The sequence below is a fragment of the Pongo pygmaeus genome, chromosome 7 (assembly GCF_028885625.2).
Source record: "Pongo pygmaeus isolate AG05252 chromosome 7, NHGRI_mPonPyg2-v2.0_pri, whole genome shotgun sequence".
In the NCBI taxonomy this organism is placed as follows: Eukaryota; Metazoa; Chordata; class Mammalia; order Primates; family Hominidae; genus Pongo; species Pongo pygmaeus.
The window spans coordinates 66863138-66886903 of NC_072380.2; the positions used below are offsets into that span (position 1 = coordinate 66863138).

Consider the following 23766-nt stretch of genomic DNA (forward strand, 5'->3'; position numbering starts at 1 on the left):
GAAGGTATTTCTAGTTTTGGAGTAGGGAGTAAGGGAGGTGGCGCCTGCTCCGGCTCCGCCACTCCCCGCCCGCGGGCCGGGGGTGGGGTGGCACTCGGTTTCCCGCGGCTGCCAGCCGCGCCCCGCCGACCCACCGCGCCCCGCGCCGCCGCCAGGGGTGCTGCGCTTCCCACCTGCCGCAGGACGCCTCGAGGGCCGGTGCGGTGCCCACTGGGCTGCCGCTCCTCCCGGTCAGAGCTTTCCAGCCGCCGAGAGCGTGCGAGGGACCGCGGCGTCGGGCAGGGGCCTGGGCCGCAGAGGGCGGGAGCGCCTCCGCACCTGCCTGAGCTCGGGCACCCCCGCCCGCCGGAGAAGCCGGGAGCCCTCGGAATGCCGGCTGCCTCCACCGAGGGCGCTGGCTCGGGGCTCCCCGCGGACCCGCCCGCCCCCAGCTGCCGGCGCAGCACCAGGCTCCGCGCTCCGAGCCCCGCACGCCTTTCTCTCCCTGGCAAGGCCGGGCACGCCCACTGCCGCTGCTGGCCTCTGAGCCCGGGAGCCCGAGTTACACCCATTCTCCCCACCATCGTCGGCCAGAGCCGCGCTCCCAGCCCTTCTCCAGGTGCTGGCGGCTCCGAGCGGAATACAAAGAGGCCTGCGCCTCTCTGGCCCTTGCTGCCGCCACACCCGTCCGTGCCCACTCTCCGCCGTCCTCCGCGAGGGCTGCACGGAGGGACCCCTCCTCTCAGCGCGCTCCTCCCCCTCCCCCAGTGTAGCTCAAATCCACCCAGCGTTCCGAAATCCCGGGAGTGGGGGCCTTCGACTGTCACCCTCAGGCCCCCTTGGCCGCTCCTCCCGGCCCTTGGGACCCGCCAGGGCAGTCCCCCAACCCCCGCCCGCCGCTCTTCTCTGTCCCGGCCCCTCCTCCGGGTCCCTCCTCCTCCCTCGCCCCTCCCGAGCCAGGGTGGGAGCGACGGCAGCTGGAAGAGAAGGGATGAGGTCATCCTCTCCCTCGGAGTCAGCTGGTGGAGGAGAGGAAGCGGGAGGAGGGAGCGCGCGCGAGGGGAGGAGAGGAATGTGCAGGTCCGAGGAGCGCCGCGGCGACCGCTGCTGCTCCTGCTGCTGGCGGCGGCTGCGGCTCGGGCGGCAGCAGCGAAGCCGGGACGGCGAGGAGCGCGGGCGGCGGGCAGGGGCGCGCGCGGGGCGCCGCGAGCAGCTTGGCTCCGCGCAGGCAGCCAGGCGGCGCTCCTGCCGGCCCCAGGCGCGCCGCTAACCCGGCCCAGCGCCCAGCCCGGCGGGCGGCGGGCGGCGGCGGACGGCGGGCGAGCCGGCGCAGGAGCAGGAGGAGGGGGAGCCGCACCGCCTTGGAGGGAAGCCGGGGCGAGGCGAGGAGGTGGCGGGAGGAGGAGACAGCGGTGAAAGGTGTCAGATAAAGGAGGGCTCTCCTCCGGTGTGGAGGCATCATGGCCGCTAAATCAGACGGGAGGCTGAAAATGAAGAAAAGCAGCGACGTGGCGTTCACCCCGCTGCAGAACTCGGACCACTCGGGCTCGGTGCAGGGATTGGCTCCAGGCTTGCCGTCGGGGTCGGGAGCCGAGGACGAGGAGGCGGCCGGGGGCGGCTGCTGCCCGGACGGCGGCGGCTGCTCGCGCTGCTGCTGCTGCTGCGCCGGGAGCGGCGGCTCCGCGGGCTCGGGCGGCTCCAGCGGCGTCGCCGGCCCGGGCAGCGGCGGGGCAGGCTCGGCGGCGCTGTGCCTGCGCCTGGGCAGGGAGCAGCGACGCTACTCACTGTGGGACTGCCTCTGGATCCTGGCCGCCGTGGCTGTGTACTTCGCGGACGTGGGCACAGACGTCTGGCTCGCCGTGGACTACTACCTGCGCGGCCAGCGCTGGTGGTTCGGGCTCACGCTCTTCTTCGTGGTGCTCGGCTCGCTGTCGGTGCAAGTATTCAGCTTCCGCTGGTTTGTGCACGATTTCAGCACCGAGGACAGCGCCACGGCCGCTGCTGCCTCCAGCTGCCCGCAGTCTGGAGCCGATTGCAAGACGGTGGTCGGCGGTGGGTCTGCAGCCGGGGAAGGCGAGGCTCGTCCTTCCACGCCGCAAAGGCAAGCATCTAACGCCAGCAAGAGCAACATCGCTGCGGCCAACAGCGGCAGCAACAGCAGCGGGGCTACCCGGGCCAGTGGCAAGCACAGGTCTGCGTCCTGCTCCTTCTGCATCTGGCTCCTGCAGTCACTCATCCACATCTTGCAGCTCGGGCAAATCTGGAGGTACTGTAATGGGTGGGGGAAGAGGGAGGCTTGCTGCTGCTACTACATCCCCACTGCTTTGCTTTTGCACGGAAATCTTTCAGGGTTGCTTTGGTGGTAACCGTAGTCACACTCTTCCAGTTTTTTGGGTTTCTTTTGAACTGGGGCTTGCATTTTTAAAATTTGCAATCTCAGTCTAGGGTGGGAGGGAAGTGAGAAGCAAGGGAAGGACAGCAAAGTGGTTTCGATCACCTCATCCCTTCTGTCTTTCCACTCTGCCTCACTGGCTTCTCGCTCTTGGCATGCCACAACCCCCCTCCCCCCTTCCCCATTTTTAGTGATATTGTTTCAGTGAGTAAGAGAGGATTCCTGTCACATCTTCTAAAATTCCTTTATTATTATATTGAATTTTAGGTGTGTGTTGCCATTTGGATGGTTTCTTTTGTTCCCTGGGGAAAAAAAATTGCTAATTCTAGTGAAATGGGAGTTGCTGCTGCTCAAAAGTACTCACATATTAATGATCACTGCTGGAGAAGTGCTTTGCTCAAAGTAAAGATCCTAATAGGCAAATGACTTTATATATATATACCTCCGAGCATGAGTCAGTAAACTTTACGGGGCCCAGATTTACTTTTAGAGTGCCCTTTCTGATTATCTTGCAGTATCTCCATATCTAATTTCTCATATAATTACAAGCCTTTGGAAAAGGGGTGGGGCACCATGTTAACTTTAGTTGTACTTGGCATCTTCGTTGGCTACTTTGCTACTTGTCATCTGATCTACCAAGTCTTTTTACACAGGGATCACTTCAGTTATAAACTGGAATACAAGGCTAAACTTGGGCAGAGGGAAACCACCACTTGAACAGTCACTGCATGGACTTAGGAGCAGAATGAAATAGTATGCTCAGGAATACATTCTTTTGACTTTTATATGTTACTAGCAGATTTCGAAGCAGTATTTTACATCTTTAAAAATTACTCGTATGGAAGTCTATAGATTCTAACATGTCAGAGCTTTTTTGGTTTTAAAATAACTTAGTAAACAGGTGGTATAAGCGAAATGAGGACAATTCCTAGAAAGTACACCAATATGGGACTGCACTCTGTGGTACTGGTGCTCTTTTTCAGTTTTATTTGTGGCTATTTTTGTGATAAAAGATATGAGTTGTTGACTATGCCGAACTATCCCCTGTGGAAACAAGTTAGAGGATTTGTGGAATAGAACCACAAACTTCTTTTTATTTATGATGAACAACCATATTTTCACCTGAGAAGAGCAAGTGTGGTGATTTCACAGCCTTTCCTGGGACCAGAGCTTTGTAAAGCAGACTGAACATTGCCATAGATGGTGACCTTTCAGATTGTGAAACGTTTTTTTTTCAAGCACATACTTTCTGGAAAAGTGATATTTGATATGCAGTCAGACAAATTGATGTTGGAAACCTTCATGTATATTTTGGACTCAAAGTAACTTTTTGAAATGCTAGTTAAATATGATAGCTATATTTCCCATGGATGACTATTGGGAAGACTTATAGCTTGATGCTCTTCAAGTATGATGAAGTACTTAAGTGCTTAATTTAATTACTGAAATTACTGACTGGCTAGGCTGCATCTGATTAGCATTTCTAATCTGATAATTTGGTAAATTAAGCTTAACATTCCATTTGTTAACTTTTTCAAACTTTATCAAGATTTGGAAATCACTTAATTTTAACCACCTTTCAAGTTTCTAGACTTATGTAAATAATTCAAATACTTCTCTATCCTATTAACTGAAAAACTGTAATTTTTTTTACAGATTGATTCTTTATGAAAAATCTGATATTAAATTCTGTGAGCTGAGGAAGTCGTTTTAATTATAGTTGTGTTTACTATATCTTCTAAACCAAACATCTCCCCAATTGAAAAATGATTCTTAATTTTCTCGGGGAATAATATACAGAGTGTGAGAAATAATTAGGAAAAGATATAAGCCTAAAAACATGTCAGAGAGACCATAGCCACTGGGCCAACTTGTCATACAGAAAAGTTATTGCAGAGGTAGGGAGTGGGGGCGGGGAGAGAAGGGATGGAAGGGTAAGGTTTGAATGCAGAAAGAAAACCGCAGGCTGTCAGACAAATGCACTAACTGACCCAGACTCGGAGAAACTGTGGTCACACATGGTTCCTTTTAGTTAAGCATTTCTATAGTATTTTCCTTAGAGGCTTTAAAGTTAATACTGATAATGTGTGATCATCTAGGAGGAATATTGTAGTTGGAAATATTATCAGATATAATATTCTGGAAATATTTGTCAACATTTTCAGAATAATGTGTTTAGTAATTAAGTTTGAATTATCATCTAATCTAACTATTCTCAGATTCTGATTAAAATATTTGGGGGATGCCAGAGTAATCTGGTGAAAGCATGATCTAAGACTAATCAGCATCATTTTCTGTTTATGAAGTATATTTTTCGAAAATCAAAACTTTAGCCTAATGTAGGAAGTTGGAAAGGGATAAGAAAGCTTATGGAACTTAACATTCAGATGCGCTCTAATATGTTTCTATTTCTTTGAGTGTTGAACATTCGTATGGAACTTTAGGGGAGTAGATGTATCTTTGATAATAAGCCGATGAAGTGCAACTCATCTCAGATTTTTCTATTAGACTCACTATGATTCCTTAAATTAGAAGCATCCCTCTGCCTCTTCTAGCTTTTCTTTTCAATACATTATACACAAATATTGCAGAAACACCAGAGTACTGAGTGGTTCAAAGCACAGAGGTCATTATTCATGTTTTAACATGCTACTTTCTGGGATCAATAAAATAGATTTTAGCTAGGTTGGTAACTGCTTCTTGTGTTTCCATGAAATTCTAATTATTTTAGGGAAGGACCAGATTCTAAAAGCTTTCTCTAAATACAGTCTTTTGAAATAACATCAAAGCATTTGCTTGTTTAGAAATAGCCATTGAAACATTGTGGATAAGATTTGCATGTATTTATACATGTATTACAATGCAACTGCTAAAAGCAATGATACATATTCATTTTAATTAAAGTTTACTAATGGGAAATTAATGGCAGCTTTTAAAGTCACAGGAGGTGAGCCTGGGAAAGAGCTATTTGAAATAATAAAGTGAATTTTTGCTACCATGTGAAAAGAGCAATTATGACTTTAAAGGAACTGTGCCTGTGAATGAATGTGAAAGTACTTTCCTTTCTTATTTTTCTCATATGATTCCAGAAATTATTAAGAGTGCAGTTTAGCCAGTGGGAATCACAAATTCGCTAAGAGAACAGTTTTTAATCTTCATGCTTTTAAGCAATTGCCTCCAAATGTCTTTTTCCTTCAGAAATTATGAAGTTTACTTTTAAAACTCTACCTGAATTTCTCCTATGTGTGTATGTACATAGTTAATTGTTTTCTAGAAAATATGCACATTGTAAATAATAAATCAGTGGATGGCAGAGTGGGGAGCATTTTCACTGTTCTTAATCTTTCGGGTTTTGTTTTTGAGTCTCCATCATGAGAGTCATCTGAGAAAAATGTGAGGAAAATGCAGTTTTTTCTGCTCTTGTCCTGCTTGCTATTCCAGAAGGCACTGATTGTGTCCCATGTTCAAATAAGTTGGGAAAATGCCAGATTAGACAAAGTTAAACAGATCTCTCTACAGCAGGACTTCTCAGAGCCTTTTATAAGCTAAGGTACAGTTATCAGTAAGTTTTTAAAGTCACATCTATTAAATATTCTTATAATGATGCATGCAAAGCACTTTGATAAACATGCCATTCTTAAAACTGGCCAAACAAAAATAATAACAATTTTACTGTCACTTTAAAAATATACAAATTTTTTTTCTACTTTTTATGTCATCTACATTTTAAAATAACCTAAAAGGAAATTATTAGTATCTGTATATGTGAGAAAACTGGCTCAGAGAGGTTAAGTAAGTGGCTTAACCTCTTAATAGGGTCACCCAACTATTATGTAGTGTAGTTAGGATTAAAAACAGGGCCCGTTTTACCATACAGTCTATGCTTTTTCTGGCTGAACTGGCTACCTCCAAATGCCAACTTGGATAATAATGACAAAATGTATAAAAATAACAACTTATCTTCACTGTGGATGGCAAAGTGGGAAAGGGAGCTGCAGTTTAGATGGATTAGGGGATCTTTCCAATAACACACCAGTAGTTAAACAGTAAAACAAAGACTTGAGCTCAGCTCTTTGAACTCTCAGTTCATTGCCTAACTTACTATACCACTTGGACATACTGAGGTTGTTTTATTAAATCCCAGCTAAAGAACATGATCTTATAGTAGTTTTAATGATTACATGGCATAATGTATGTGAATATGTGAAAAGTTATTTGCAAATGATAAAGAGGTTCTAGAGATAAGGAATGGGTAGAAAAACTAAGGAGGATATAAGTTACACTTTTGACTATTAAAAAAGGTGGTTTTCGATTCTGAGTTAGTCCTGAATTCTGATATAGATTAGGCAAGATTGGTGCCATTTGCTGAGTTTATCAGATGGTTATTTTCTGCATATATGTGTTTCCTCTCTATACATATAAATTAATTAGTCATTCAACACACACTGAGCACCTGCTATGTGCAAGGCACTGTGATGGTTACTAATTATTCCAAGATGAATAACATATATATATTTCAAGAAATCTACTCTCTAATGGGGAAGACAGAAAAGTCAGTAGACCATCTCAATAGAAGAAAATAAGCACTACGATAGAAACAGGAAACGCAAACTGCCTTGATGGTTCAGGTAAGACTCTCAGGAAGAGGGGATATCTGAGCAAAGGTTTGAGGGATGAGAAAAATCTGCTTTCTGAGTAAAGTGGGGCATTGGCTTTAGAGCCCTGGATGCAATGTGTAAAGGCAGAGAGGCAAGAAAGAACAAGGCAGGTTAAGTGCATGCTCTACATATGGAGTGAGGGAGGGAGAGTAGCTAGAGATGGGATGAAGAACTAGTTGGGCCAGATAATGAAAGGAATTTAGATTGTATTTTGAAGGCATGAAGGAGTCATGAAGGATTATAGGGGGTGAGGATTGTTAAAAAAAGTGTTAAAACACTGTTTTATTCAAAGGAATGGCAGAAAGTTGAAAGCTTCAGAGGCTATGTCATTATTCATCTCTGACTCAGTCATGTCTCTATCATTCATGGCAATCCAGTGGCTTCACAGGCTTTGAGTTTGGATGTCATTGGGACATATAAATAGACCCATGATGATGGGAGAGTCATTTTTCAGAAAAACAAGTTGGTTGAAAATTTTAATTGTATTTATATTAAAGTAAATTATTGGCAAAACTTTCTTTGGTGTTACTATTTGAAGAGTTATTTTCTTAGGATACAGTGGTTTTTACCTTATTGAAAGTTAGTTCTTCTGATCCATAGAAATATATTCCTTATGTTTATTAGTCACGTTTAACTGTCCAGAGAGCTTCTATGTTCTATTTCTTATTTGACCCTTTGAATGATCTTGGAGGTAGCACTTCTATTTTGCAGATGTGGAAATTGAGAGAGAGAATTTTAATTGTTTTCCTCCTTGGGTCATATATTTCTCGACAGATTTTAAGCTAGAACTCAATACTGATATGGGAGGGGTGAAAGCAACATGGAAAATGGCTGATGGTACTGAGGATGATGAGATAGAAGAGAAGCCCGAAAACTTGAGAGCTCCATAGTAAGTACTGAACTGTTGTAACATGGAAGAGGCATTGGACTTTTGTGTAGGCCCCCTGACACAAAATGGGTGGGACCTATAGGAAGAGATGTTGAATTGATGGAAGGAAGAATTTTTTTAGTAGTTGAAGATATCTGCAGATCAACTGGGCTTCCTTAGAAGCAGTGAGTTTCCCATCACTGGAGTGTCTAAGCATAGTCAGGAAAATTAGGTAGAGATATGGTAGAGAGACTGACTCTCATACAGAGGGTTGTACTAGAAGATCATCTTCCAGCTCTGAGACTTTGTGATAATCTCCATCATAACATGCTGCTCCAAACATAGTAGATTAACCTTTGCTTTTTTGTGGATGAAAGAAGTAGGATGCATTTTCATGCAACACTGTAATTGTGCCACTTTAAAATCTATTCGTTGGTTTATAGACTCAGTATCTTCCCTGGAGCATCACAAATCCATATGCCACCCCTGAGTGCTGGCTTTAGCATCAAGATCTCTGAGTTAGCGGACAGGTATAAATCCACACACAATCAGACAGCTCCTTGTGCATTTACCTGGGTTTCTGTATCAATTGGAATAATTTATGTATAAATCTCTGTGGTGGGAATATCTATGTGATATCTTTGCAATAACTAGTGCAAAGGTTGTAAATTTCTTCCATTCACTTGAACTATGAAGTGTTTACTTCACAAGGGTAAATATTTTTATACTTATTACTCCCCAACAGACTAACTTAACAGAACAGTTGAATGTGTAGCATCTATATACATGTATACTATCAGTTTTGAACAATGTCCACAAATCCTTGGAGCAATAGCTTTGAAAGTCTTTGCTCAATCTCTTACAAAATGTTTCTTCATGATTGAGTATCCAAGCACACAACTTGCTAGTAAATATGTTTTATATGTTACAGTTTGAATGATATAGTCCACCTATGAATTTAAGTAACACCAGTCACTAACAAATAATGTACTGATTCTCCTTCACATGGACTTACTAGCTAATCTGATTAATACATTTCTTTACTTACTTTAGAAATTTGTATGGAACAACTAACTGGACCTATGGAAGCAAGACTAGAGATTAGAGTTGGGTTTATTATTCTTATGCATTTTCACATAAAAGGCTCAGTATGGTGCTAGTCAGGAGGGAATATTTTATCAGGTGTGATCTTGTAATGTGTAATTGTTGTTGGAATTTCGGGAAAATTATATTTAATAATACTCTATAAGAAATATTCTCTTAAATGGCATTGCATGATTCTGACCACCATAACAAGTGACCTCATCCCAACGACATGATGGTGTCCTTGGTAAGTGACAGCATGGCTGGTCAGGAAGGAAGACCATGGCAAGTTCTCATGAAGTTAGTCTAGTTGTTGTGGAACTTAAGGTAAAAGAATACATACTCAGTGAATATCTACTGATCTGTGAATAGAACTCAGGCACTATTCTTTCTTCTTGATGAAAGTGTAGCTAAACTTGCTACTTAGTGGCTTCTCTGAGATTCTAATGGTGCGGTGAATCAGAAAAGGTGCAATGTCATCTGGGAAGGATAGGAAAAATCACCCCAGCTCTTTTTTTAGATTGCTAGTGTTGGGAAAATAGGGGTAAATTCTCTGAATCGCTAGTTACACTCTGAGAAAAATGCAGCTAGAAGCCCAGCTTTGTATTCCTGGTTTTGCTGATAGAATAGTCAGGGTGGAGAAGCTATCTGATAGGTATTTTTCATTGAATTCTTACCTATACTTGACTGTCTGAAAATACACTTATATATGGAAGAATTTTTGGTATTTTTTATGCTGCAGTCTGCTCAAAACGTTTGCAGCCTCCACTGTTACTAGCAGCACCACCATCACCACTGTAATTCTTATCATCATAAAACATCAATTCCACATCTAGTATATGTATAGAACTGATACAGATTGCTGATTGTAGGAGAAACTAGAGAAAGATTAAAAGGAAAATGAATCGGTCCAGAAACCCCTGAGGTGGTCTGAGTGACACCATTAGGTCTTTTTTTTAACCCTAAAATAGACGGAGAGGGTCATAGTTAGAATGTCAGTGATAAAGCTTATTTAAAGAGGCATCTGTCCTTTTGGGAATTGGACTAAATATGGGTTATCAGAAGAAATGATTTGGTCTCCAATAGCAGCAGATTCCAGGCAGGCTATCTGACTGCTCTGGGTCATGTGCCATCGTGGGTGTAGATGACACACACGGCCCAGCTCCTGGAGCCTCACAGACTAGTTCTTCTTTAGGTTTCCTCCTTCTGGGTCTTAATTTTCTATCTGTGTGATATGATTGGTTAAAAATAATATCCTAGGTTCTTTCCAGGTCTACAGTTCTGAGTCTGCTCTTATTATACATTATTTTCACTTGCCTGGTACCTAGGGTGTATGCACTAGAATGTCTACAGGTGTTCTAAGGCCACTGTTGTAAGCTTTCTCTGTTTATGTAAGTCCAAGGGGATATACAAGGGACTTTCCAGGGTTGATAATATTAGTGTCTAAACTCCCAGGAACTGGCATGATTCATACATAGAGAGTCTTAAGCGTATTTATATAATGCAATTAACCTTATGTCATTTCCAAATTTTAGCTATAATCAAATAAAACAATTTTCATTAAAAACACATATCTACGTATTCGAAATGATGTCAAAATTCTTCCATGTCACTGATTCTAAGATATATACCATATAGACTGGAGAAGCCAAAATTGCCATCTAGATTTCATGTGGTGAGGTATGCACAGCTGGAGTGCTGTGATTAACAAATGAGAACAACGCTTCACAGGCTTGAAAGAACTATCCATTATGTCAATGAGAAAAATGGTTGCCAGAGCTAGATTTGCTTTTAAATTAAAAGCTTGTCCTGGGTTACACTGTCACTGATTTAATATTCTGAAAATTGGATTTAAAATTGGATTTAAAACAAAGATATGACATCCAGGCCTATCCTTGTTAAAAATAGGGATATGGTGCACTCTGCTAGAAGAACAGAGCATTGCATTAGCCTTCCCTGAGAACTCCCTGGGGTTAGGAATTCCCTGGATTCTAGGTTCTTAGAAATCTGATGTGAAGCTGAACGATTTTTAACCCCATGCCAACATTTCAGATTCAAAATTTTTAAAAACCTTAAGCATCTGTTTTAAAATTATCTGAACAAAGTATGTCAAACTATTTTCTCATCTTTATGATTCATAAGTAGGCTGTTTGAATCAGTTCTACTTCTTTTGTTTAATTTATACACATGCCATATTTCCCTGTTGGGGAATCCTTTTATATAAACAGAGCAGTGGGCATTGTGTGGGGTGAGTAATGATGAGTCAAACAGAGAATCATGCACATATAGAAGTAGGATCTATAGTGAACACCACTTGAAAAAGACTTGAGATGACTGGTTTGACTTCCCCTCAAGTCCATTCTACTTAAGAAGGACAGAGTTGCCTTTCTGAATCACCAATCTGACAGATTTCATCCATGTGAAAGCAGTCTGACTTCCTTTATCTGCAGTACAGATAATAGTCATGAATAAAGATCTCAGTCTGGGGCTGAATTCTTTACTTTTCAGGTTTTGTTTTTTTGTTTTTTGTTTTTGGTTTTTTTGTAGCAGAGAGTCAATAATCAAAGCAAAGGTAGCAATTGTAGCAATAACAGCAACTAAATGATTCCCTGTAACTTCTATCATTAGTTCATGGCATAGTCACTGTATCAGTGTGACAGTAACAATGAGGAAATGATCCTTTAGTGAGGCGAGGAAAGGATTTGTAAAGGCTTTTTTTGTTTTGATAGACTTTCAGCTCATCAACTAACTTCCTGTTTTGCAAGAGTAAAATTAATAACAATCCATTTTTAAAATGTAGGCTAATTCCAGAAGACTGTCCCAAACAGTTTATAATACCTGAATTTGTTATTATAACATAAATTAAGAGGCATGTCTCAATAAAGTTTTGTATTTCCAGGAAATCTACTACTCTTAAGAGTGGCAATCACAAATATATACCTTGTGGGATTTTTTTCCTCATGGGGTGATGGCTAGGTTTGAAAACTTGAGTTCTAGAGGGGTGTGGGTTTCCTTACCCCATCCTAAGGAAAGCACAAATATTAGTTGAGTTCTTACTTCTGAAAAGTCATAAACAGTTACAATTATTTAAAGGATATAATATCTGCCTACTTTGAAATAAGGTTGGAATCAAATGAGAAAGAGGGAGGAAGCCTGAAGGTTTTATCTAACAAGCATGTCCAAATACTCTAGAAAATATCACTGTGTTGCCTTCTCTAATCTGCTAATAGGAATGTAGCATGTTGTCCATAAGGCATGCATCTGTTAGCTAGTGGAAGAAAAATTTAGCCCTGAGAGAAATGAACAAAAAGAAATAATTTTTGTTATTCTTATAACAAAAGAAATATTTTTTGTTATACAATCAGAGAGCAGATTTTCAGTTCTTAGAAGGAGTAGGAAAATCGTACTGACCTCCATTATGAGATACATCACAGCTAAGCTTAAAGCAGGGCTTCACCAGCCAGGCCAAGCTCCTGTTAGATGAGTTTGTTCCAGGGGCAAAGAAAGAAAAACTTGAGTTGTGATAATGGTCAGGTTTATGAGGTCAACTTGATATATATTTATTTAATTTTTATAGATTAACTGGGTGCACGTACAGTTGTGTTACATGGATACATTGTGTAGTGGTGAAGTCTGGGCTTTTAGTGTACGTGTCACCCAAACAGTGAACATTGTACCCAATAGGTGGCATTTCATTCCTCATGCCCCTTCCACCCTCCCACCTTTTGGAGTCTCCAGTGTCTGTTATTCCTCTGTATGTCCATGTGTACCCATTGTTTAGCTCCCACTTATAAGTGAGAACATGTGTTTTTTGACTTTCTGTTTGTGTCATTTCACTTAGGCTAATGACCTCCAGTTCCATCCAGTTGCTGCAAAAGTCATTATTTTACTCTTTTTAATGGCTCTATAGTATTCCATGACATCTATGTACTACATTTTCTTTATCCAGTCTGCTATTGATGGGCATTTAGGTTGATTCTATACCTTTGCTATTGTGAATGGTGCTGCAGTGAACATACTCATTTGTTTTTATGATAGAACGATTTATATTCCTTTGGGTATATACCCAGAAATGGGATTGCTGAATCAAATCATAGTTCTATTTTTAGCTCTTTGAGGGATTGCCACACTGCTTTCCACAATGTTTGAACTAATTTAGACTCCTGCCAGCAGTGTATGAAAGCATTCCCTTTTCTCTGCAACCTCACAGGTGTCTGTTATTTTTTGACTTTTTAATAATAGCCATTCTAACTGGTGTAAGATGGTACTCATTGTGATTTTAATCTGCATTTCTCTGATGATTAGTGATGTTGAGCATTTTTTTCATATGTCTCTGTTGGCTGCTTATATATCTTCTTTTGAAAAATGTATTGAGAGCACCAGTGGGGTCAGCAGTTTGTGAGTGTTTGACTGAGAATTTTATGTTATCAGAAGTGGACAGGAAGTCAGAGTCCAGAGGGTGAAGGCCAAAGCACATCATCAAAAATGGGGCCAAAGCACATCATCCCAACCCTGGGAATCCAAGCAAAGGCCAGAAATAAGCTTACTAATTGAAAAGGTGGGTGAGAATCTGAAATCAAGGACATCAAGACAGTAAACCATGCCCATGCTTCAAAATGTAAAACTGAAGAGAAATTTGTTTGATTTATATTCACAATAGATCTACTTCTGTTCCAACTGAGGGGAGGGCAGAGAGCTGGGACTGCAGGCAGGTTCTCACTCAGGGACGTCAACTGCCTGCAAGCTCATGAGCAACTCATCTGCTAAACCACTGCCTGGTCACTAAGATCAGTTGCTGAGAATAGAATGACTGAAATAAGCAACCAGTGTTAGCCCCTTTATTCATGGACTCCACAAACATCTGCTTAGGATTATAGTAAGGAAAATACATTAAAATAATATGCTTTCAAAAAGTCTACTCACTAGGAAAGCAGCCTCATCATGGGCATCCCCCCTAAATCTCTTTGTGATGAGTTCTGTGCCAAGGACAGAACTGTGGGCTTGTCACTGAAGGTGAAATCTGCAAACCCAAACTGTCAGCATCTCTTGGAAGCTTCTCAGACATGCAGAATCTCAGGCCCACCCTAGCCCTGCCAAATCGCTACCAGCATTGTAGCAAGATGCCCAGGTGATTAGTATGCACATTAGAGTTTGAAAAGCATGGAGCAACTACTGCTGCTACAGAGGAGGGAAATTTCAGCTCAAATGGTCAGAAAGGCTAATGTGAGCTGGACATTAATGGGAAATATGGTTGCTCCAGATATTTGTAACTGGCTTTCTCACCAAACACCTAGTATGAGCTAGGTTATATGGCAAGTGTAGTATAGCAAGGTTGTTGCTTAGAAACTTAACAGCGATAGGTGCATACACACACACACACAAATGAATCTCCTTGTAGACAATGCTTTAAGCAAAATGTGAATGTTTTGATTGGCAAAAGAAGTGAAAGATTTAAATCTTTATTAAAAGTCCATTATTGGCTGGGTGCGGTGGCTCACGCCTGTAATCCCAGCACTTTGGGAGGCCACGCTGGGTGGATCATGAAGTCAAGAGATCGAGACCATCCTGGCCAACATGGTGAAACCCCATCTCTACTCAAAATACAATAGTTAGCTGGGCATAGTGGTACACACCTGTAGTCCCAGCTACTCTGGAGGCTAAGGCAAGAGAATTGCTTGAACCTGAAGGCAGAGGTTGCAGTGAGCCGAGATTGTGCCACTGCACTCTAGCCTGGTGACAGAGCTTCATCTCACACACACACAAAAAAAGTTCATTATTTTATGGTTTTATGTTGCAGAACCAATCTCTAAGGAAATAATTAAGCACATTGACTGCCTACCTCTCACAGTCTTATGCAGTACTCAGACCTTATGTCATTTGGGCATTAGGACTGGAGTCATCAAAGTGGACAAGTGGTGGTGAGAGAGGGACCAGGCCTTCACAACAGTGGTGGATGCTGAGGGAACCATTGGCTTCAGTGTAACCAGACACCAAGAATAGAGAGTGAAGAGCTCTGACCAAGACATGATAGTGGTTGTCTTTGCTCAGAGAAGTGGAGTGGGCTGGTTCTGGGCTTATTTTTATATTTTTCTGAAAAGGAAGTAGTGAGAGTGGACAAAGTTTGTGTATGCTGGCTGGATGGAAGGGATAGTGGAGAGTGAGGCTGGGTTTCTGAACATTCCTCTGCCTTAGCTTTTAATCTCCTAGACCGAAGAGCCTCTCCATCTACATGGAGAAAGAACTGAGATAGGAACCGACGAAAATTGAACTGGGACTCCAGGCGTGAAGGACTAAGCCCCAGCCATGAGTTAGCTGCATATTTAGATAAAACAATACAGAAAGAGTTCTGGTGAACAACCTGCTCCCTGCAATTCCCCTCCTCACAGTGACCCCTGAGGCCCACAAGGCACAGGTTTACTGTAAGGAGAAGTAGGATGGCTCAGCTTGATGGCATGCTTCACCATTTGTCTTCCTACATGAGAAATGTAACATTCAACAATATGACAAGACATGTCAGTGTCTATAGTTTAGAATAAAGGGATAATGAGAATGATGCCTTATAGAATGCATATTTGTGTAGACATGTTATTGATTCCCTTATTTCACATTAAACAACATAGAAACGGATGACCTTCCCAGAAATGCCTCTTTTCAAAGTAATAGTTTTCTGATTTCCCTTTCATGTAAGAGCTGGTGTTGCTATGCTGTCACTTTTCTTGCTAGGGTTCCCCCCCCCCATCTGTGTGCTGGGAGGTGATTTTTTGGTTCAGTGTTCTTAAATGTTTCCATGGAGAGTTACTAAGGGAATTTTTCTGAGTCTTCCACTTTCAGTAGGTGTGGTCACCCCACATGGCTTTCCATATGTTTGCTACTACCCACCTGTGCCCGCTGAGCACTTGAAATGGGCTGGTCCCTATTGAGATGTGTCCTAAGTGTCAAATACCCAAGGGATCTGAAAAGACTTGATGTGAAAAACAAAAGATAATATCTATGGTATTATTTTTATTCTGATTTCATGTTGAACCAATAATGTTTTGGATATACCAGGTTAAATAAAGAATATATGATGAAAGTTAATTTTACTTGTTGTTTTTTACCTTATAAATATGGCTACCAGCAAATGAGAATTGTGTATGTGGCTTGCATTATTCTATTCTATTGGCCATTGCTGAGCTAGATGATGTCAGAGCCTTTTGAGGAGTGAGAAGAGGGAAATCCAAAGTGAAATGTTTCAAAATACTAGATAAGAATTTACTAGAAGTTACCAGGGAAAGGGCAGTGAGTTATTTTGCTGCTGAGGTAGGTTTACTTAATGGATTTTGCAAATAAGATTAGCTGCTGGTAAAAAGGGACTCTTTAGGAGACAAAATCCCTAATATGAGTAAAGCTCATTGCCTTCCCTGCTTCCTGCCTTGCTTAAGGCGGAGCGACACGCTGTGCTTATTTGGTGGATTAATAAATAGTATTTGATGATGATGATAAGGAGTAAATCTTTGTAAGTGCCATTGTAGCTTGCCATGCACATTCGTTCTATTAAACCATCCGATCTTCTCATCAGGCTCCCAGGGTGGGTATTCTTGCTATTCCCATCTGAGGATGAACCAGCTGAGGTTCAGAGAGGGCAAGAGACTTGCTCAAGTGCACACAGCTACCAAGTAGCAAGTACCTGGGCTCACTTTCATGACTTTTGTTTGCAAATCTCATGCTTTTCCCACTATATCTTACTATTCCAAGGTTAATCCAAGACTCACCTGGAGAAGCATTTCTTCACCTTTCAGACTGTGCTAAAAATGGTAATGAGTTCAATTTTACCATGATATCAATGAGAACTAATTAAGACCAATTATGGGATTTTCTGCTGACCACCAGGGTGACCACCAGCTGTTGGAGTCAAATTTGAGTCTTCACTTAGTGTTGATAAATTCTCAGCTATAAAATGTTGGGTGGGAGTGAAATCAGATCATTTCCGGATTTTTTCTAGTTCTGTAGTTCTATGAAAACTGGCACCTAAACCGAGAATATCAATTCTTTTTATATACCTTATTGAATATCTACGTGTGGACTGATATTCACATTTTATTGACCTGGGCTAGATTTCTGATAAACTATTCCTGGGATTGATATGTCACACAGATTTCAAACATGGAGACTATAGGTCAGTTTTGTCTAAAATGTGTCAAATTCATTTGATACCTACTGGTAAAATACATATTATTTCCATTGGGAAATACGTAGTACTAAAGAATGCTAAGTAGATTCCATTCCCATGTGAATAGTATATCATTAGCTTGTATTTATAACCCCATTTTGTATGTAGTCATGCTTTGCATATACTAGCAGCATTCTGCCCCACATATGTTCATGAATTATGAATTCTACTACAAGCATTCAAGGCAAAGCTCCTCTGTCAGTCACATCTCTCTCTCTCTGAGGCCACTAGGATTTATATCTACGTGACGTACTTCAAACTGACCTCCTAAGACCTATCTCAGAGGACCAACTCTAACAGTCCAGCATAGGCAAGTGCTAGAAGATTCATCATTCTCAAATGCATGCAATTCAAAATTTTCAGTATCAGATACAGCTAGTCTTTGTATAAACAATGCCAAATATTCATTTCTAAAAATCAAAAGAATTCCCTTGTTCCCGTTCAAAAGATGCTTCTCAAAAGTGAATATGACTTGCGTTGAAAGGGCTCACCAACTTTATTCTGGTCCTTATTTTAGTTTTTTTGTAGCATTCCATGAATAATTGTGCAGTATCATTTTTCTTTTAGTTAAATGATTTTATTGCAAAGTATGTTTTTTTGGAGAGACTAGGTGATTTCTAAATATGTTTTTCGAAGTTCATGGCATAATAATTTGTTCTAATTTACTTAGATTTTTGATACTGAGTAATAGCTATAAGAAACATGAAAATCTATAGCACTGATTTTTTTTCATGATTTTCTTCCATATATACATGTGATGATGTAGTTATATAGGTTAGGATGTGTTGGAAAAAGCAGACATGATTTAATTAAACTCAGATACTGTGGAGTGAAAATGCCTTCACTCATTCATTTAATAAATATTTACCAAGCATTCACTATGAGCAGGCTCTGAGCACACACACGTTATTAAAATGTGCTCTCTGACTTCAAGGAATTCACTGTCCTGCAAGAGTGTGCCATTTATAACTGTTTATACGTCAAAGGTGCCCTGCATTATCAGCAAGGGCAGAGAGAACGTAGTCTGGGAAGGGACTCCCAGACTGGGAAGTCCCTCCCAGAAGAGACTCTCAGACTGGGAAGTCCCTCCCAGAAGGGACTCCTTCTGGGAAGGTTTCACAGAGGTAGGAGCTTTTAAGTGGGACTTAAGAGAATGTTAGGCAGAAAAAAAAGGAATGGGCAAAGATATCTTCTGCTGTGTTGTGTAAAGGGCTGAAATGGAAGGGGAGAGGGAGAGAAGGACAGCAGATGAGAAGGGGGTTTGGGGCCAAACTAACCAGCAACTTGGGTGCTCTCTTAAGGAATCCGAAGTTGACTGTGTTGGGGAGTGTGCAGCAATGAGTGTCAGGGGAGGCTTACAGGCCACACTCAGACATGTATTTTCAAACAGTTTCCTTTTCAAAGTGGGAAAGAATCAATTGCAGTTTGAAAATACTGGAGAAAGAAGTTTCCTGTACTCTTCAGAGGTGGGGAAAAGGAAGTGTGAGTGAGGGGTGGACTTGAAAAATCTTCTGAGCTTTAAAAGGCTTCATAATGAGTGGAGTGGCTGGGCAATTAAAAAAGATTTACCAGAGTAAAGCTAAATACAGTATAGTGGATAATTAACGAGCTTGTGACAACTCAGTAATAACTACCCTGAACTTTTACAATGGTGCATGAACATGTGTGCAAGTCAGAAGGAGGGTTTGTTTTCACAATCAGCTCCAGTTAGCTAGGAAATTTCTCGACAGAAGTTAATTAGGGATTCCTGGTAATGAAGCCTGCTGCTTAACCAACCTCCTGTGCCAAAGGTAACTGACTTTGCCATTCATTCATGGGTTTCTTGTTGAGCCTAAAGGGAGTTTGGTTGTAAATTTGATTCTCCCTTTTCTCAGTTCCCTAAGCTCTCACTGTAGCACATATTTTGACTTTAAGTAGAGCTTACCGTTCTTACTTTAAGAAATGAACTTCTGTTTGTTTTATAGGCAGGTGAACTCCACCCTGGAAAGACCTCTCTTGGTGAGCTATAGGTGCCTGAGTGGTCCAGGAAATTCAAATTATTAGGATGTGGTGAATTCTCTGTCTTTGATACTTTGGGAACATGGGTTAGAAACTGCTCAGTAAATATTCTTAAGAAAATGGTACTTTTGAGACCCCTGGCACCTTTTATTTCAGTATATCTTCATTTGGGAAGTTTTTGGTTTACAGAAAAATTGAATGGAAAGTACCGAAAGTTCCCATATGCCCTCTTCTCCTTCTCCCACTCACCATTTCCAGTTTCCCCTATTATTAACATCTTGCATTAGTATGGTACATTTGTTACAATTGATGGAAAATATTGATATATTATCATGAACTAAAGTCTATAGTTTACATTAGGGTTCACTTGTTGTGTTTTAAATACTTGTATGATGACATGTATTTATCATGACGTATCATACAGAATAGTTTCATTGCCCGAAACCTCCCTTGTGCTCTGCCTAATTCACCTTCCCTCCATCCCCACAAACTCCTGGCAATGACTGATGTTTTTACTGTCTGAAATTGTGCCTTTTCCAAAATGTCGTGTAGTTGGAATCATATAGTATGTGGCCTTTGCAGATTGTCTTCTTTCACTTAGCAGTATGCATTTAGGATTCTTCCATATCTTTTGTGGCTTGACAGCTCATTTCTTTTTAATGCTGAATAATATTCTGTTGTCTGGTTGTACTACAGTTTATTTATCACTTCACCTATTGAAGGACATCTTGGTTGCTTCCAGATTGTTGCAATTATGAGCAAGACTGCTATAAACATCTGTATGCAGGGTTTTGTGTGGACATAAGTTTTCAATTTATTTGGGTGGATACCAAGTAGCATGATTGCTAGATTATATGGGAAGAGTGCATTTAGTTTTGTAAGAAACTACCAAACTGTCTTCCAAAGTGGCTGCACCATTTCACATTCCCACTCTTACCAACTTCTGAGCACCTATCCTGTGCCAAATGACCCTATGTTGGGGAACAGAGTAGTGAACCAGGGCACACAATGCCTCTAATGGACCTGAATGGAAACTGTATATATAAGTGGCAGAAAATCTTCTTTTTAAAAAATGTTTTAAAAGGCCTTGCCAGAATCTATATTTAAATTGTTATAGTGTTAGCTAGGATTGAGCTGAATTATTTTTGTAATTTTTAAAAGCAGATAATAAGTTAAAAATTTCGTCCTCATTTGTTTGACTAAAGCCAACAAATAAGATGGCCATGTTAATAATTTTTGGTCTAAATTATATAGTCAGATAATTTTCTTGTTTACTTTGCACTGTCTAGAAACAACTTTGGTGTCAAATGTCAGTGTCACGTGTCAAAGTAGTAGAAATGTCTGTTCATTTTGCATAAAAATTTGTTTCAATCTGTGTTCCCAAATTTGTTAATATATCTTAAACTTTTTTTGGTTTTAAAATTTTATACAAATATCTGTGAAACTGAAAATTTTACATGATGCATTATGACTATTCTAGTAAGGCTGAGAATGACACTAAAACCTTATTAAATTAATTAAACATAATCAGTATTCTATCTGGTTGAAGCCTCTTAGCTTTGAAAGGGATTGAGACTTTTACCTCTCAGGAGTGAAAATAATTTGTAAGTCTGTTGATTAGAATGGAATCACTTGTGAATAGTCAGTATGTGAGCATGTCTTTCTGTTTTTGGAATTAGCACATGTTAAAGAATCACGTTTTCGTGTGCTTCAAAGGAAGAACAAAGTTCTACCTGATTTGGAGATGAATGCTCTGAAATTCCACTGGACAAACATGAGATGCAATAACAATTGAATGAAATATTGTTCAAATGAACTCTATTCTAAATGCTGTGACTTGCAGCAAAGTGCCTGCCCTTTTTTTTTCCTTCTGTTTAAGAAATGATTAATTAAACCTGCAGTCACCTGAGGAGTTTACTGTGGTCACATGGAGGGAGTCTTCCAGGGAATGAGAGGAAAGTGAACTGGAAGGATGGGTGAAGACGGAATGGCAGGGTGTGGATCGAGCTTCACAGGGTGTGTGTACAAGCTCCTCTATGAACCCACTTGTACCTGATATTTATCTGTTGGCTTGCACTTCTTTACTAATACCTTCCACTTACTGTGGAACAGGGTTATTGATTCAGATTGACTCTTGGTTTTATTAGCCTCACACTGGTTAGTTTCTTTTCTAAATTCTGCCACTTTCTGAAATGTGCTCCTCATGGAAAGAGAAACACTTTAATTTGCTCACAGTAGTATCCCCAGCATGTGGTATGGTATATGGTCCATGTCATTTAATACATATTTATTGATTGAATGAATGAAATGGAAATCAGCAAATTATTAGAGGACTTCATATTCATTCCCATGAAAACTGAGTAAATTCCTCATTTCTAGATACTCTGTTTTACTTGTGAACCTCATCCACAGAAATGAAAAGGCATATGATGCCCAGAACATTCCCATGAAGCATGCCCCTGGCCTCCTTGTTGAGTTTAGCAGCTGGCATCAGGCCAGTGGGTGGAAGGAGTGGATTTCTGCAGTCAGCACTCCCTTTGAGCCCAGAGCACAGGCTCAGGAATCTCAGAACCCTTCAGTCCATGATGACACTGCATTGTCTAAGTCTGCCTGTTGGTTCCCTTCGAGAACATCTCAGGAGCAGCTATCCACTGAGAAAATGGGAGTACCTTCCATCCCAGACTCAGGACAGGCCTGGCCCTTAACAAGTAGCTTTGGTCCTGGTGGTTTCACTGCTCCTTCTCAGAAGCGCCTCGGACATGTGCCTCCATGTAATATCCTCCTGCTGTGTGTGTGTCCCACAGGGGAGACCCCCGTGCCTCCAAGTGGCAGCCATGATTTATTGATTTATTAGTGTGCTGATCCCATTCTTGTTTTCTCTTAAGGACTGAGAGCAAACAAGTGATGAAATTTGCACCATTTTTTTAGACTCTGAAACTACATTTTACAGTTAACAATTCTCATTGGACAAAAATCAATGGCAAGAGTAATCCTAGCATCCCCCCAATCTTGACCTGCCTGCATGTCACCATAAACTGTTTTTAGGTATAGCAATCCCATGAGGTCTACTTTTTTGTTTTGGCACTACCTTTATAACAAGGTGAGTTTTCTTGTTTTAAATGTGGCCCATACCCTCTCTCTTCTTTCCTCAAAGCTGTCATCTTAACACCATGCAGATTTACAAATGCCTCCCCTAACTTCCCCTGATTTCTCCTGCCTGACTTGGAATGCTGGCTCAGACTTTCCCAAGCTGGCAATGCTGCTCACTCTCCATGTGGTTCCTTCTGCTGTGCTCCTTGGCCATTCATCTGCTTGCTTGCTTTTATCACCACACCCTCTTCTCAGCTCTTTCTGGGACCTTCTTTAGTAGAGCAAAACTACATTCCTTCTCCCCAGCCTCTGGTTCATACAGAGTGAACAGCATTGTTCCCTGAAGGTGGGACAAAAGTAGCTGTGGTGGTTTCCCTTTTCAAAGTTCCTTTTAGTTTGTTTCTGAGCAGCAGCACTGCTGTAAGATTTAAAGCTCATGATTGTTTATTATTATTACTGTAATATGGTATCTCCTTGCATTCACTTGGTGTCATTTTTAATCTTTTCCATTAACTTGTAAAGCTACATTTTTAAAATCACAATTCCTTCTGTAACATCAGAGTAAGCGTTGAGCTTCCGAGGAGCTTTCAGCATCTCAAAAATTTAGTGACATTTGGCCATGATTTTTGCTATTTTCTCAGACGTACATGCCATCAAAACCTTTATCCTTTATTCTCTTTAGATACAGCATTTTGCTCTGTCACCCAGGCTGTAGAGCAGTGGCACAATCATAGCTCACTGCAACCTTGAACTCCTGGCCTCAAGCGATCCTCCCAAAGTCAATATCCTCATTTTTACTTGGAAAGCTAGATTGAGATTTCTAAGTGCAATATAAGATTACCATCATTTTATTCAAAGGTGATTAGTCTATCCATGCTTGAAATATTACATTTGATAATTCATCAAAGTATTTAATAAAGTTCTATCAAGTGCTAGGCAGCCAATTGTGGCAACATCTAGCCTCTGCTAATTCTATGAAAGTATTTTAAACTCATAAGTTTTAATATGAAGCTGTTTTCCTGCAAAATGCTGTTGATGGTAGAAGTAAGTATAACAGATCTTACCTATTTTTAAAAAATCCATTTTAGCAAGTGCTTTTCATAGGGTTATAGATCGTAAGAAGTTCTATTGCAATTATTATTGTTAACTTGCTGGTTTTTCTTTTCTTTTTTCTTTTTTTTTTTGAGATGGAGTTTCGCCCTTGTCACCCAGGCTGGAGTGTAGTGACACGATCTCAGCTCACTGCAAACTCCGCCTCCCGGGTTCAAGCAATTCTCCTGCCTCAGCCTCCCGAGTAGCTGGGATTACAGGCATGCGTCACCACATCCGGCTAATTTTGTATTTTTAGTAGAGATGGGGTTTCTCCATGTTGGTCAGGCTGGTCTCAAACTCCCGACCTCAGGTGATCCGCCCACCTTGGCTTCCCAAAGTCCTGGGATTACAGGCATGAGCCACCACGCCCAGCCTTGGTTTTTTATTTCTTCACAAA

The 23766-nt window shown here is 41.3% G+C and overlaps 1 protein-coding gene across 1 annotated transcript in view; it reads left to right on the forward strand.

The window, feature by feature from the left end:
- The first annotated feature begins 978 nt into the window (after positions 1 to 978).
- XKR4 (XK related 4) overlaps positions 979 to 23766 on the forward strand; it is a 429340-nt gene continuing 406552 nt past the window's right edge. Inside the window, exon 1 of the mRNA XM_054498881.2 lies at positions 979 to 2245. Within this exon, the coding sequence (XP_054354856.2) occupies positions 1440 to 2245 (806 nt within the window). The 5' untranslated portion in view covers positions 979 to 1439. The remainder of the gene's footprint in view (positions 2246 to 23766) is intronic.